General features: G+C 37.3%; 1 protein-coding gene across 1 annotated transcript in view; it reads right to left on the bottom strand.

The window, feature by feature from the left end:
* TLL1 (tolloid-like 1) overlaps window positions 1-15,450 on the bottom strand; it is a gene marked incomplete at its 5' end in the record, with an annotated part of 95,009 nt that overhangs the window by 12,299 nt on the left and 67,260 nt on the right. The window contains one exon of the mRNA XM_008591972.1: window positions 15,316-15,443. Coding sequence (XP_008590194.1) covers window positions 15,316-15,443 — 128 coding nt within the window. The remainder of the gene's footprint in view (window positions 1-15,315; window positions 15,444-15,450) is intronic.

The following is a 15,450-nucleotide window of genomic DNA, read 5'->3' as shown; positions in this document are numbered from 1 at the left end:
TGTGAAGTGATCATAATTCTCAATTCACTTGAAAACATACAAAAAAAGACCAAGAATGGTTCTCTGTCAGTGCTGGCCCACTTATCTATTCCATACCACAGCACACCACCTACTGTCACTTCTGACTTTGGAGGAGTAAGGCAAGAAATGAAAGAAGCAATTTATATTAACTAGGGAGTAGGAGAAAGGAATGACGTTAAAGAAGAAAGAAAGAAAAAAAGAGAGCCGATCTCTCTTAAGTCTCATTCCACTGCACCCTACTCAAAAATTATGAATAAAAATGTTATAAACAAAAAGCATTAGAGTTATTATTAATGTCATAAGCATTATGGGTAAAAAGGAGCACCCACGTCATCCAACCAAAGACACTGGATTGAATATAGCACAAAGAATCTCACTGGAAACAAAAAACACTGTAGGGAAATATAGTGAATAGACTTCAGTAGAGTTTATTCATCCTGATGCACAGCATGCAAAGCAGGCAGTCACTGAAGGAGACTGTCCCTTATTAAACTCTGTAATCCAGTGGCGGAGTGGAGTAAAGAAAACAGAGTACGTACCCTGACTGGACGGCTGCCTGCCTGGGTAAGGGTGCTGAGTCATTTACCCAACCACCTATGCTTACGGCCATCCTCACGGATGAAAATGCTGCAGATGCGGCCAACCCGAATGTCTGGTTCCTGCCTCTCATGAGATGGTGCTCAGTCAGCCCCTATTACTATAGTGTACACACGTACATTCTTAATATCGATTTATAACTGATAAGAAACCACTAAAAGAAAACTGGCTTGACTGCATCCAGAGTTCTTTATTAAATATGAAACCAAGCTTCTTAATTATAAGAACAATGTTATTTCAAGAAGAAAACACATTATTTTGAAAAAATAACGATGTCTGAAAACCACCGCATGTTAAGTAATTTTCTCTTCTGAATGTGACTTACAGTTATTCATCTGTAAATATAAAAAGCAGAGAAACTTCAAATGTAGAAGAGAAAATTATAAGAAAGATGGAGGTAATGATGCTCTAAAGTCTACCTTATAAGTATCTGCTAAAAATGGGATAAGAATTTACAGACCACACATGTTCAGTCCATTGATTGGTACACTGAAAACTGAGTGAATTAGATAAATAAGTGACTATTTCACTCCCTAATGGAATGCAGGATGTCTGGAGTAAATCGTAACATCTGCTTAATAGAACAGAGCACACTACACAAAGTGGCATTGAGCTGGTGGGCTGGGGGCCATACTGATACCTGCTCTAAAGCCAACCAGCTCCAGCTTTTTATCAAATTACTAATGGAAACAGACTGAGTCTGTAAGAGTCAAATTAGTCAAAGATTCTGCAGCTTACACATACTCAAGTGATACATACAACTCTCATTCATTAAGGTATTAATGAATTTTCCTCTTGCTAGGTCAACAGCAAAGATTGGGTGGTCCTTTTCCAGAAATCAGTCTGACCTAAAAGCTCCATCACAGACAAGCAAGGGCCTAACATGCTGAGATCTCATAAGTCTGGCCCTTATAATAGAGATACCCCCATAGGAGACCTCCATATTAGTGACTTTACCTCAATAAAAAAAAAATATTTCTAGGCCACAGAGAGGTATTATAGGAGCCGTTGGGAAATTGGAATAACTTAAAATATTTTTTATAAATCAGAATGATAAAGTGTGATGTCCAATTTATTACTTTATTCTATGACACATGCTGAATCATGAATTGCTATCTCTAAATGATATAGAATGTGAAAATTTCCAGCCACCAGGAACCAATGCCACAGAAATGTCCCCAGAAGACATTTAGGTTCCCAAAAAGTCCCTCAAGTTCACAAGAGGGATGAAAACAGCTAACAAAGCTAAATGTATAGAACTCTGATTTCTGCTAAAACACTTTATTTTTGAACTTAAGTATTTTTCTTAAGCATTTACACTAAGACTTTATAAGTATTTCAGTATTAAAAAATTTAAAGCATACTCATTCCAAAATTACATTTCTGTGATTTTAGAGTAACTAATCTAGGTTTTAGAAAGGCCCAAAGAGAGTCAATATCCATGAGCTTTGGTCAGAAATCCTAATGCATTTCCCACAAGGCAAGCGAAGAGATGAAGGAGTCCCATTCAAAGAAATAGAACTGAACTTTCAGTGTAGGCTGTGGAAATAATAACTGTGTTTCTGGAACACCCGAGCTAGCCTAATCCCACCTGGCTGGCCACCGGCCAGGCTTCCACATGCTGTCCCATCATACGAACATCTGTAGAGGTTCTTTTATTGAAAATACAGGCATTGGCTGCAGGATGAGGCCGTGCAGAGTAACTACATAAATTCACAAAGGACAAGATCATAAAATGATAGCACTTGTACAGAAATTAAATTTAGCCAGGATGAGCAGTTAAAATGAGAGACTTAAAGAGACTGATGCAATTTGAGCAACTGCAAGATCAGCTTTAGAGCTCCCCAGTCCCGGCCATCTTTTGTCTTTCCCAGTCTTCGGTCATAGCTGCCACTTGGTTTCCCACAAGATATTTGAAGGGTGAGAGGCCACTGGAGAAAATGGTGGAGTGGAATACAAACCCCAGTCTTCTGATTCAAAACACCCTTTCTTTTCCACGAGTTCTCTGTAATTGTAATCAAATATACTTTTTACAGATTTATGGTGAAGAATTACATAACAGTTGTAGATGTTCGTGTTTTCTAAATATCCCACATTTGAGGCTGTAAATTGCAACTGTATGCAACTTAGCAAAACTCTGAGATATGAAAAATCAAAGTAACATAAGCACATTAGTCTATTGTAGTATGCTCCTATCCTAGAACATCATTTGTTTGTTTTGTTTTATCTATTTTTAATGAATATTAATTCAAAATATGAAAAAGGTACCAAATAATTTAATGATCAGTTGAGTTTCTCAGAAGCAAGAGTGAATGAAGCCAGGAATCATAGATCCTTGTGTTTCTTCATTCAGAACTTTATCTCTTTTCTAGTAAGAAGAGTTTTTTCCAAGCATCTTTTGACTAAGGTATCTTTGAACTTTAAAGCTATTATCATGCAGTCAGCAGCTCAGGATTGCACACACACACACACACACACACACACACACACTCTCTCTCTCTCTCTCTAAAATCAGGGCAAATGCACTCATTTTGTATCACTTCTATAGCAAATTAACACCAATTTAGTGGCTTAACACAACACAAATTTATCCTCCTATAGCTGCGGAGGTCAGTAAAATAGGAAGGCGAGGCTGTGCTCTTTCTAGAGGTTATAGGTAGGAAGGTTTCCTTGCATTTTTCCAGCTTCTCGAGTCTGCCCCCATTACTCGGTTCATATCTCTGTCCTCCAAATTTGAAATCAGTAATGTAGCATCTTCCACCCTCTCTGACCTTCTGCCTCCCGATTGTAAAGACCCTTGTGATTACATCAGGCCCATCCAGATAATCCAGGACAATCTTCCCATTTCAGATTCTTAACTTCTCCACATCTGCAAAGTCCCTTTTGCCATGTGACGTAACATATTCACAAATTCAAGGGATCAGGACATAGACCTCTTTGGGGGGCCGTTATTCTTCTTTCCACAAAGAGTAAGGGCTAAATGTTTCCACCCTCTCAGCACGTGTGATTTTCTGGGAAGATAAGCGCAAACACTTATGAACTCATTTCAAACTCTTTTTCCCCGACCTGGGGAAATTAGCTCTGGAAACAACAAACTACATCCCACAGGCCAAGTCAAGCCTACAGCCTGTTTTGGAAATAAAACTCTTATTGGAACACAACAAATTCCATTTATTTGTGTACTGTCTGTGGCTGCTTTCATGCTAAAAAAGGCAGAATTACGTTGCTCCAACATGGACTGTATAGTCGACAAAGTCTATATTACTTACCATCTGGCCCTTTAAATTAGAAGTTTTCTGAGAAGTAATTATTAGCTACATTATTAATTGTTACAATTGAATTTCAAATTAATAAAGCCATGCAAAGACTCCCATTGATCATGATTGAATAATTCAATAAAATGGTATATGATTTTTCTTAATTATTATCATCACTATGGTTACTATTTGGATGTCATATATTAATATTTACATGCCAAACACTATATATATATTTACTTAATACATGGACAAAATCTATGAGTAAGTATTATTTCCAATTTCCAGATGAAGAAATCAAGTCTTTAAAAGGATGAATATCTTTCTCAGGATAACATGGCTGGTAAGGAGAAGTGCTCGGATCTACACCTAAGTCTCTTTGAGTCCAAAATATATGTTCTAATCCTTCTATATCTCTCTATCGTATATTAGTTTTATTTAATCATTATTACAGTGGGCATTCCATATCCATGGGTTCCAAATCTGTAAATTCAACCAGCTGCAGATCAAAAATATCAGGAAAAAACACAATAAAAATAATAATATGACGATAAAAAAATAACAAATTAAAAGGCAATCTAGTATAACGACTATTTACGTAGTATTTACACTGTATTAGGTGTTATAAATCATCTAGAGATGATTTAAAGTATGTGTGTATAGGTTATATACAAATACTCCACCATTTTATGTCCAGAACTTGAGCATCTGAGGGGTCCTACAATAATCCGTCAGTGATTCCAAGGGACTACTGTATGAGGGTACTTGAAAAAGTTCCAGGAAAACAGAATTAAAAGATAACATGAATCTTTCTATGAAATTTTTGAAGTACGCTCATAGCTTGTTTTACCTTTATCCCATTTAAATTATTATATTTGCAAACACATATAACAATTATGAATCCCTTTCCTCTCTGATGTATGAATCTATAATAAAAAATAAGATATCTTTGTTGCCTTTGTCCAATATCAGATGGCTGTACGCCTGAGGGGTGATTTCTGGGTTTTCAACTCTGCTCCACTGGTCTGAGTATCTATTTTTATGTCAGTACCATGTTGTTTTAGTTACAAAAAATCTACATTAGGGAAAAGACTGCCTCTTCAGCAGTTGGTGCTTGGAAAATTGGATATCTTTATGCAGAAGAATGAAACTAGATATGTATCTCTCACCATATACTAAAATCAACTCAAAATGGATTAAAGACTTAAGTATAAGACATGAAACTGTAAAATTACTAAGGGAAAATATAAGTGAAACACTTCAGGAACTAGGTCTGGGCACAGACTTTATGTACCCAAAAGCACAAGCAGCAAAAGAAAAAATAAACAAATGGGACTATATCAAACTAAAAAGCTTCTGCACAGCAAAGGAAACAAACAGTGAAACAATAACCTACAGAGTGGGAGAAAATTATTGCTAACTATGCATTTGACAAGGGATTAATATCCATAATATACAAGGAACTCAAGCAAATGCACAGTAAAAAACCAAACAACCCAATTAAAAAATGGGCAAAGGAGCTGAATAGACATTTTCCAAAGGAAGACATACAAATGGCCAACAGGTACATGAAAATACATTCAACATCACTAGTCATCAGGGAAACGCAAATTAAAACTACATCGAGATACCACCTCACCCCAGTTAGACTGGCTATAATCAAAAAGACGGTGACTAACAAATGTTGGCCAGGAGAGAAGGGAACACTCCTGCACTGTTGGTGGGACTGTAAATTAGCAAAACTACTATGGAAAACAGTGTGGAGTTTTCTCAAACAACTACAGATAGATCTTCCATACAATCCAACAATCCCACTTCTGGGTATATACCCAGAGGAATGGAAATCATCATGTTGAAGGGATACCTGCACTCCCGTGTTCATTGCAGCTCTGTTCACAATAACCAAGACATGGAACCAACCTAAATGTCCATCGATGGATGATTGTATAAGGAAAATGTGGTAGACATACACTGTGGAATACTACTCTGCCATAAAAATGAATGAAGTTCTCCCATTTGCAACAACATGGATGAGTCTGGAGAAACTTATGGTGAGTGAAATAAGCAAAGCACAGAGGGATAATACTGCATGTCCTTATCACTCAAAACTGGCAGATAAAAGAGAAAGAAGGAAGGAAAGAAAGACCACAGTGGTGCTTTGGACCTATATATATAGAGAGAATATACCTTGGAATACAAAGTGGAGTCGGGTGGGGGGAAGGGGATGGGGGAGGGAGGTTGGGGATAATTGGGTGGGGCAGACGGGGTACAAACACAATTTGTGGTAATGGGCATGCTGCCAGTACAAATCTGGCCTTTACATCTTGGGCACAAGGGATGACAATCAGCTCTGTATCTCATGAACATTCATACCCAATAAAAATCAATAAATAAATAAGATAAAGTGTAGACACAGAACTCCTGGGTTTGAAGGTCAGACTCTTAGAGCCTTATAAACTTGCCCAGTCACCTACACTCCCTGGGACTGCTTCCTTTTCCTATAAGTGTCATTTATGACACCTACTTGAAATAATATTCATGATAACACTCTGAAACCATGAGGCAGTACACATACATTAGTTCTTAGTGATGTCTATCCCAAGTACAGTTTTGTGCAGTAAGGATGCACCTGGTCAAGCTACATTTTACAATTTGAGAAGCACTTTCAAGAAATGGAAACATTGAAAACTTTCATATTTTTATTGTAGACTGACATACGTAAGGGTACCTATTGCAAATATTTTTAAATGACACGACCAGGCTCTCTGGACTCCAGCTCTGTACTGGAATTCAGAATGAATTACTCTGCTGGAATTCAGAATGAATTTTTACTGCACTCATCTGAAGATAATATTTCAGGGATTTATAAAGATCAGTGTATACATCAGAAGGAGACATGAAAGTCCAGCAGAGACCAAAGAAAAGAAGAGGATGTCTCCCTCCACGAAGCCCATTCCAGAGCGACAGAAGAAGCATCTGCTCTATGATAATATTGGGGGACCTGATCACACCTCTCAGCATTGGACAGACCATCTAGGCAACAAATGAACAGAGTAACCATGACTCTTTCAGAGGGAGAGAGAAGAAATCTAGGGGCATCAGAGGTGGAAGGGGGGAGGGAGAGGGGGATAGGGAGAGATTGGACAAGGGGCATAAAGAATAAGTATGATTTGTAACAATATTTATACTAGTAATATTGATTTGATCAACATATGTCAACATTGAATCCCCAAAATATGTATAATCAAACTTCAACAGTTTTTTTCCTCCTAGCACTAGAATGGGAAAAGGGCAGAAACATAAAGAGGCCAAATGATTGCTTAAAAACATCTTTTAGATTGAAACAGAATTTGGCTAGCAAAATAAACTCCAGTGAAACTTTCTTAAGCAATTATCTGACGGAATTGTAAAAATTAGTTGCATAGGGAAAGGTCTTCTTAAATAAAGGTCATATTCAAATTTGACAAAAAAAAAAATAAGAAGAAGGAGATGTGAAGGAATACAAAAATATCCTCAAGTTTTTTTTTTGTTTGTTTGTTTGTTTTTTTGTCTTTTTAGTGACCGGCCGCACTGCGCTCAGCCAGTGAGCACACCGGCCATCCCTATATAGGATCCGAACCCGCAGCGGGAGCGCTGCTGTGCTCCCAGTGCAGCACTCTCCTGAGTGCACCACGGGGTCGGCCCCTCAACTTCTAAATACAACTCTACTCCTTAATTTTCACATTTAGCTTTATAATTGAAAATTCACTGATTTAAGAACACAAATTAATGTGTATGTCTATTACGTAGCTCATTTACAATAGCTACCATAAAAATAAAATACCTAGAAATACGTTTAACCGAGGAGATAAAAGATCCCTACAATGAAAACAACAAAACACTGATAAAAGAAAATTTAAAAGGCCACGAAAAAATAGGGAGACTTTCCATGTTTGTGGATTGGAAGAATCAGTATTGTCAAAATGACCATACTACACAAAGCAATCTACAGATTAAATGCAATCCTTATTAAAATACTAGTGACATTCCTCATACTAATAGCAAAAACAATCCCAAAATTCATATGGAACCACAAAAGATCCTGAATATCCAAAGCAATTCTGACCAACAAGAAGAAAACTAGAGGCATTATCTGAATTAAAAATATTACTGCAAGCTATAATCAAAATAGCATCGTACTGGCATAAAAAGAGACACATGAGCCAATGGAACAGAATAAAGAAATAAATCTGTGTATCTACAGCCAACTGATCTTTGACAAAGATGCCAAGGACATACAATGGGGAAGGACAGCCTCTTCAAGAAATGGTGCTGCAAAAACTGGATATTCATGTGTGGAAGAATGAAACTAAAACCCCTATCTCTTGCCATACACCAAAATCAACTCAGAATGGGTTAAAGACTTAAATGTAAGACCAGCAACTATAAAACTACTAGAAGAAAACAAAAGGCAAAGACTTCAAAACATTGGTTTGAGTAAAAAATTTATGGAGAAGTCTTCTAAAGCACAGGCTATAAAAGCAAAAATACACATGTGGGATTATATCAAACTGAAAAGTTTCTGCACAGCAAAAGCAACAATCAACAAAATGAAGAGGTAATCAACAGAATGGAAGAAAATATTTGTAAACTATTCATCTGACGAGGGATTAATATCCAGAATATACAAGGAACTTAAACAATTCGCCAGCAAAAAAATAAAAAATAAAAAACATAATCTAATTAAAAAGTGAGCAAATGAACTGAATAGATGTTTCTAAAAAGAAGATATACAAATGGACAAGTGTATGAGAAAAATGCTCAACATCACCAGTCATCAGGGAAATGCAAATCAAAACTACAATGAGAAAGCATCTTCACCCCAGTTAGGATGGTTATTATCAAAGACAAAAAAGTAGCAAATGCTGGTGAGAATCGGAGAAAGAAGAACTCTAATACATTGTTGGTAGAAACGTAAATTAGTACAGCCATTATGAAAAACAGCATGAAGTTTCCTCAAAAAAATAAATGTAGAACTACCATATAACCCAGCAATCCCACTACTAGGTGTTTACCCAAAAGAAAGCAAATTAGCATATTGAACAGATATCTGCACCCCCATATTTATTGCAGCACTATTCACAATAGCCAATATCTAGAATCAAAGTCTGTGTTCATCGAGAGATGAATGGATAGAAAAGACCTGGTATATACACAATGGAAGACTACTCGGCCATGAAAAAAATGAAATCCTCTCATTTGTAGCAACCTGTGTTCACTTGGAAGACCTTATGTTAAGAGAATTAAGTCAGGCTCAGAAACATAAATGGCTCATGTTATGACTCATATGTGGGAGCTAAAAAATAATAATAGTAAGCTAAATTTTTAAAAGCAGAGAGTAGAATTGTGGTTACTAGAGACTGAGAAGGGGTGGGTGAAATGGTTGGTTACATGGACACAAAATTACAACTAGATAGGGAGAAAACGTTCTAGTGGTGTACAGCAGTGCTGGGTACCTGTAACGAACAACAATTTATTTTATGTTCTCAAATGGCTAGAAAAGAGGAGATCAAATGTTCTTATCACAAAGTAATGATCACATTTTGTGACGGTGAATATGCTAATCACCCTGGTTTGATCATCATATATTGTATACATGTATTGAACTGTAACTCTGTATCACATAAATACATATAATCAATACATTTCAATTAAAAAGTAAATAAGTTCCTTTTAAAAAAGCATGTGGTACATGGCAAATACATACAATTTTATCTTCAATTGAAAAAAATAAATTAAAAAAATGAGAAATATTTCCTTACTTTTCCACCCAGCCAAAGGAAAAAAAGGGTGACAATATACGAATTGTAAAGAAAGCTCCATTGTGTACAAAGGAACACCAAATGTTTTATTTGCCTTTCCTCTCGGCCCTGCCCCATAAAGGAGCCAGTGGGTTAGTAAGTATCTATCACTAGCTCTTAGCCTAAGAAGATTTAAGGAATTCATAATTTTTCAAGTTTCATTGGAGTCCACTTTCTAAATCTCAGTTCAGGCTGAAGTTCTTCCTTGAAAATTAAGGAACCTAAAGAAATCAGGCAAAACACATTTATTTTATACAATGTAACATCTTGATAAAAATTCCTGTATAATAAATGTCAGGGTAGATAGGTAGGTGATTGAATGGTGTGAATGGGTATTATAAACAGTTGTTCACCAAATGTCCATTGGATGACATTTGCAATAGATGGTGATTTCTGTTTTAAAGTAGATTAACATTAGATAACAGCTAAATTACAAGCAGGGAGGCAATCATAGTAAACACAAGCAACAACAATGTCAAAATGTAAGAGTTAAAAAATATAGAACTAAACCGTCACTTAGAGCTCACATCGACTGTGTTATTGAGGCACCTGTGCTTGCCCAGCTGTGCCCTGTGCTGCTGCGGCTGTTGCCAATCAGGGATTTTCCACACCCGTGGAAAGAAGAGCATTTCTCCCCACCCCTACTTGCTGAACACCTCACGCTTGCCCTAATAAAGAGACAATTGCTATCTCCCCAAACCAGGAAATAGAACTGCATAACCCCCAGCCGCACCCCCCACTGTGTTTGGGGCTCAGCCTTTGTGACAGGCGTCAGCTGAGCCACTTCCAGCATCAATAACCTTTGCTTCCTGTCTCAAGCCTTGGTGTTTCTTGCCTCTCCTTGCGAGTTCGCTGTAACACACTGCAACAATATGACACACTTTCTACTGACCCTGGCTCTTCGGGTGATATTGAGAGTCAGGTTTTATATGAACATGACTAATGGGATCAGAGGGGTCAATATTAACCTCTGAATCAGAAACTTTGCGGTGGCAGTAATGTGTGTTTTAACAAGCTTTCCAGGTAATTACGATGCATGCTAATGTTTGAGAAAACCTGGCTTATACCGTAACTAATTCCACAAAGAGCACAAATTCAAATATCTAAAAGGTAGATGATATGTGTATTAAAGCTCTCATTTTTTGCTTCTGGATATTACCTTCTTAGGATACTAGCAAGTATGACCATTGTTGAACAGATATGCTTTATGTCCTGATCCTCAAGTAGAATATTGGCTTAAAAAATAAAGCCTGAGTATTGGATACCACACCTTAATGCTCAACAAAATTATTAAAATGATATCACTTGTATGTATCCTGAAATATCTGCACAATAATTATATTTGAAAAATAGAAAGACTTTCTGTACAAACTTAATTGGCAGTTTTAATTGTGGTCTCTGAGATTCTCATAAATTTTTAAGGAGTCTAAAAGACTGCTCTTCCAAAGTAAATAAGAAGCAAAGGCAGATTTTAAAAGCTCCACAGCTACTGGTATAAATCAATCCCCACCTTACTTAACCGAAAGATGAACAGCAAGTTGTGTTACACAAATTATTGTGATACTTCCCAATAAATTTGCCTGTAAATAAAGCCTATAAATTGTAAAGGAAAAGACTGTCCTAGAGTTAGATGGGACGTTCAATAAATGAAAGAGATATAATTGGGAACGAATTAAGTACTGCTATTTTTTAAATTGAGGTATATCATTTCTTTTTCCCCTTGGATATAGAAGCTGGAACTGTGTTATTTCTACCCTCACAAGAAAAATCCATGTGGACTAAAAAAATCACAGTGTTGCCTGAACACATCAAAGAGCTGAAGTTATAAACCAACCAAGTAGTCTGAAACCCACTGAATGTCAGGCCCCTCCAAGGAGAGATGAGACAAGAGTTGGCTCACCAGTGGCAGACCACAGAAGGAAGAGAGGTGGGTTTCATACAGCCAGTTCAGAACTCAGCTAAGATTTTTAATGAATTAGTAAAGGTCAGCTGTGGATGAGTGTAAAAGTATAGAACTCCTGGGAGCTGCAGACACAGGGGGAGTTTGCACCCACTCACAAGCTCTTCTCCATGGGCTTCCACCTCCTGCTCATGAGAAAAATTATAGACAGAGCAGGAGATGCATGAATGCCTTTTCTTGGTGTTGTAGGTTTGAGGGAGGAAGTGGTCACTGCTTTGAGAAAAGCTCGAAGCCCTGCCTCAATTCTTCTCTGGAAAACAAAGCCCTAAGTTTTTCAGAAAGGAGCAGAAAACCTTGTCACCCCTAGGGCAAAGGTACAGACCCACTGTAGGCAGGGGAAGGGTTAAAAAAAAAAAAGACAAAACAAATCGAAAACAAAAGCAAAAGCTTTTACTCCTGGGGGAAGTCCTAGATTCTGTACCAGTAACATCAGGCATCTTCTACCACTGGGAGAAGAAAAAATTCTCTCCCACAGAAGACCCATAAGGAACACAGACAGTTTGGCTACCATGAAGGGAAGAGGTAGGACCAATAAGAAAGTTTAACCCCAAGACTTAAACATGCAGGACCCGTCTAAGGTGTAGGCTATACTGAAACAATAGAAAACCTCTTTTCTTCACCATCAGACTAGCAAGTAACGAGCAACTTCCATCCACCTCTGGCAAAGAGAAAAAAGTGTGGAGAGCTACAGTTTTTGTTGTGGGCATGAACAGAGAAGCTAATGGGTGATGAAAAACATGGAGAAAATACCTTTGAATTACCTCTGAAAATAGCTTGACCCTACAGAAAAGGAATTTGAGGCCAGTAGTGCACTGAAAGTAAACATAGGAATAATAAAATCCAAACTCAGCTTAATTCCTGACTAGATCTACTTAACACCCTCTCCCACACACACACATACACACTGATAGCCTGAGAAGAGACGTGTTCACTTCTAGACATAAAATGTTGTACACATAGTGTCTGCTGTCTTATCAAAAATTACATGACACATTAAAAAGCAAGAAAAAAAACAATACACTACTGCTGTGGATTGACTGAATTTTGCCCCCCAAAATTCATATATTAGAAGCTTAATTCCCACTGTACCTGTTGAGGGTAAGAAATCCTTTTCTGGTAATTGAAAGGTGGGGCCCTGAAGAGGTGATTAAGTTCATGGTTTACTGGTGGTCATGGGTGAGGTTGAGGGCTTTAATAAGACAGCACATGAGGACCTCTCTCTCTCTCTAGTAAAATATGTACAAACCATGCAAGAGCAGACAGAATTTTGGCAGAGAGATGGTGTTATGAATTGAATTGTGTCCCCCCTCCAAATTCATGTTGAATCCCTAACTCCCAATGTGGTTAAATTTGGAGATAAAAGCTTTAAGGAGGTAATTAAGGGTAAATGAAATTATCGGGGTGGGGCCCTAATCCCATGGGCTGGTGTCCTTCTAAGAACAGTCAGAGACACTGGAGCTTGTTCTGTCTACATGCACACAGAAGAAGGCCATGTGAGGACATAATGGGAACTGCTGTCTACAAGCCAGGCAGAGAGGCCTCACCAGACACCAGCCCTGAATGTACCTTGATCTTGGACTTCTAGCCTTCAGAACTAGGAGGAAACAGACAAATGTTGTTTAAGCCTCGAGTCTGTGGTATTTGGTTATGGCAGGCTGAACAAACTAACACAGAAACTACAATCATGAGTCAAATATAAATGCTAGAAGTAGAAAAACATGGTAAGAGAGATAAAGGATGCTTTTGACAAGTTCAAGACAGCTAAATAGTCAATGAACTTGAAGATAGGTCAGTAGAAATTAGTCAAACCTAAACTCAAAAAGAGTGACAAAGAAATAAACAGAACATCCAGGAGTTGTGGGATATTACCAGGCAATCTAGTATATACGTAATTTGAATCCCAGAAAAAGAGACACAATGGTACAGAAGAATTATGTGAAAAACTAATGGTTGAGAATTTTCCAGAATTAATGACAGACATGACAATACAGATGCACAAAATTCAATGAATTCTGAGAAGGATAAATACCACAAAATTACTAAACAGACATACACAACACACACACACACACACACACACATAAACACAGCTATATACATTATATTCAAACTTCTGATGAAAATTTTGAAGGTGGCCATAGAAAAAAGTGTCATTACTTACACAAGAATAAAGATAAAATTTACAACAGAATTATAAGAAACTATGAAAGCCATAAAATAATGTAAGGTGTTAAAGTGCAGAAAGAAAAATAGAATTGTCATCCTAGAATTCTATATGCAATGAAAATATCTTTCAAAAGTGATACTGTGCATACTCTACACAAAAATATAAAAGGAAGTTCTTCAGAGAGAAGGAATATGATACCAGAAAAAATTTGGGTCACATAAAGTAATGTCACCAGGAAAATCTATTTTCCCAAGTTCCTTAGCTAACTTTAAGGCTGAAAAGCATGCAGCCTCTCTATTTCAGTCCATAAGGTTCAGGAAATTATCCTCTCAGTCAGAACCTTGGACAGGACTTGAAAGCAATGGAGTTCCACAATGCTGTCACCTCAACATCTAACATCCTTCAGCAGAGTGACTGAAATGAACTGATGCCTCTGTCTGGAAAGTCACTTACAAATGTGGCGATTGGAAGGAATTCCATACTAGGTATACAAATGCCTTGGTGTCTGTCTCTGATTTTATTACAATGTTGTATATAAATAAGTCCTCTTTATTGGCAAATAAAAAAAAATTCACTAAAGGGAAGGTTCCAAACAGGGCATTTTAAAATTAACCTTATGGCTGGACTAGTCCAGTGAGCTATGCTGGACTGACAGCCTCATTCCTAAGACAATTTCTGTTGTTTGTTACAGTGTCTGTTACACTTTGTGCTGAGCCTTGCCAGCTGGCATTCCCTCATGTTTCAAAAAACAGCATATTGCACGAAATTGTTAAAAATCTCTATATTCCTGTGATTTTATTTCTTTAAATTCTACTTTTCAAGTACTCTATAGCCTATAATGAAATTATCATTTACTGTCAGATGACTAGGCCAGAATGAAAGACTCGAGGGATTCAGGAGGGATGACAAACATTATATTCATACTTGAATTACTCATGCAGAGAAATATGTGAGAGAAATGTTAGGATATCCATATCCCTCTACAGAGAGGAATATATTATGCCAAAATAGTATTCTACAAACCACAAGACAAACTTGATATTATTATAAAAAACAGTATGCTTTGTATATGAGGCATTGACACAACCAGTTTAATATACTATGTTGTGTTTAAGTGAATAATTATTCCACTGTTTTCTTGCTGAATTTTTAATTTATTTTTTTATTTCCTTGTTTATTTTTCCCAGTTGGATACTTCACCACCAGTAACATATTAAGAGGTAGAGCCTCCTGTTTTGCTGCAATTTGGGTAATACCTTTAAAGCGTCCACAATAAGAACCCTAGAAGAGAATACCTTGACCTGAGAAATCAAGGATTTCTTTAGTGTGAGTAGCAAAGCATAAGTAAAAACAATATTTTCCAGCTGCCTACTGATTCAATTTAATTACATAAGCGTTCATTTATTCTCACTTGCTAGCATGAAAGACATGGGCGGTGAACTTAATAGAGAAAAGAAGGACGTGCTCACTTACTAATTTGATTCGGTGGCCGGGGGTGGCACTGATTTCCCATGTGCATTCCTTCCTGCTTGGGTACTTGTCTGGCCAGTTGGGACTGGTGATGAGGCCACCTGGACTGTGGATCTTCTGTTCACACTCAGCTGTGCC

Source organism: Galeopterus variegatus, unplaced genomic scaffold (assembly GCF_000696425.1).
Source record: "Galeopterus variegatus unplaced genomic scaffold, G_variegatus-3.0.2 Scaffold7452, whole genome shotgun sequence".
NCBI lineage: Eukaryota > Metazoa > Chordata > Mammalia > Dermoptera > Cynocephalidae > Galeopterus > Galeopterus variegatus.
Note: the sequence above shows the minus strand (reverse complement) of the source record. Positions and strands in the feature narration are given on the sequence as shown.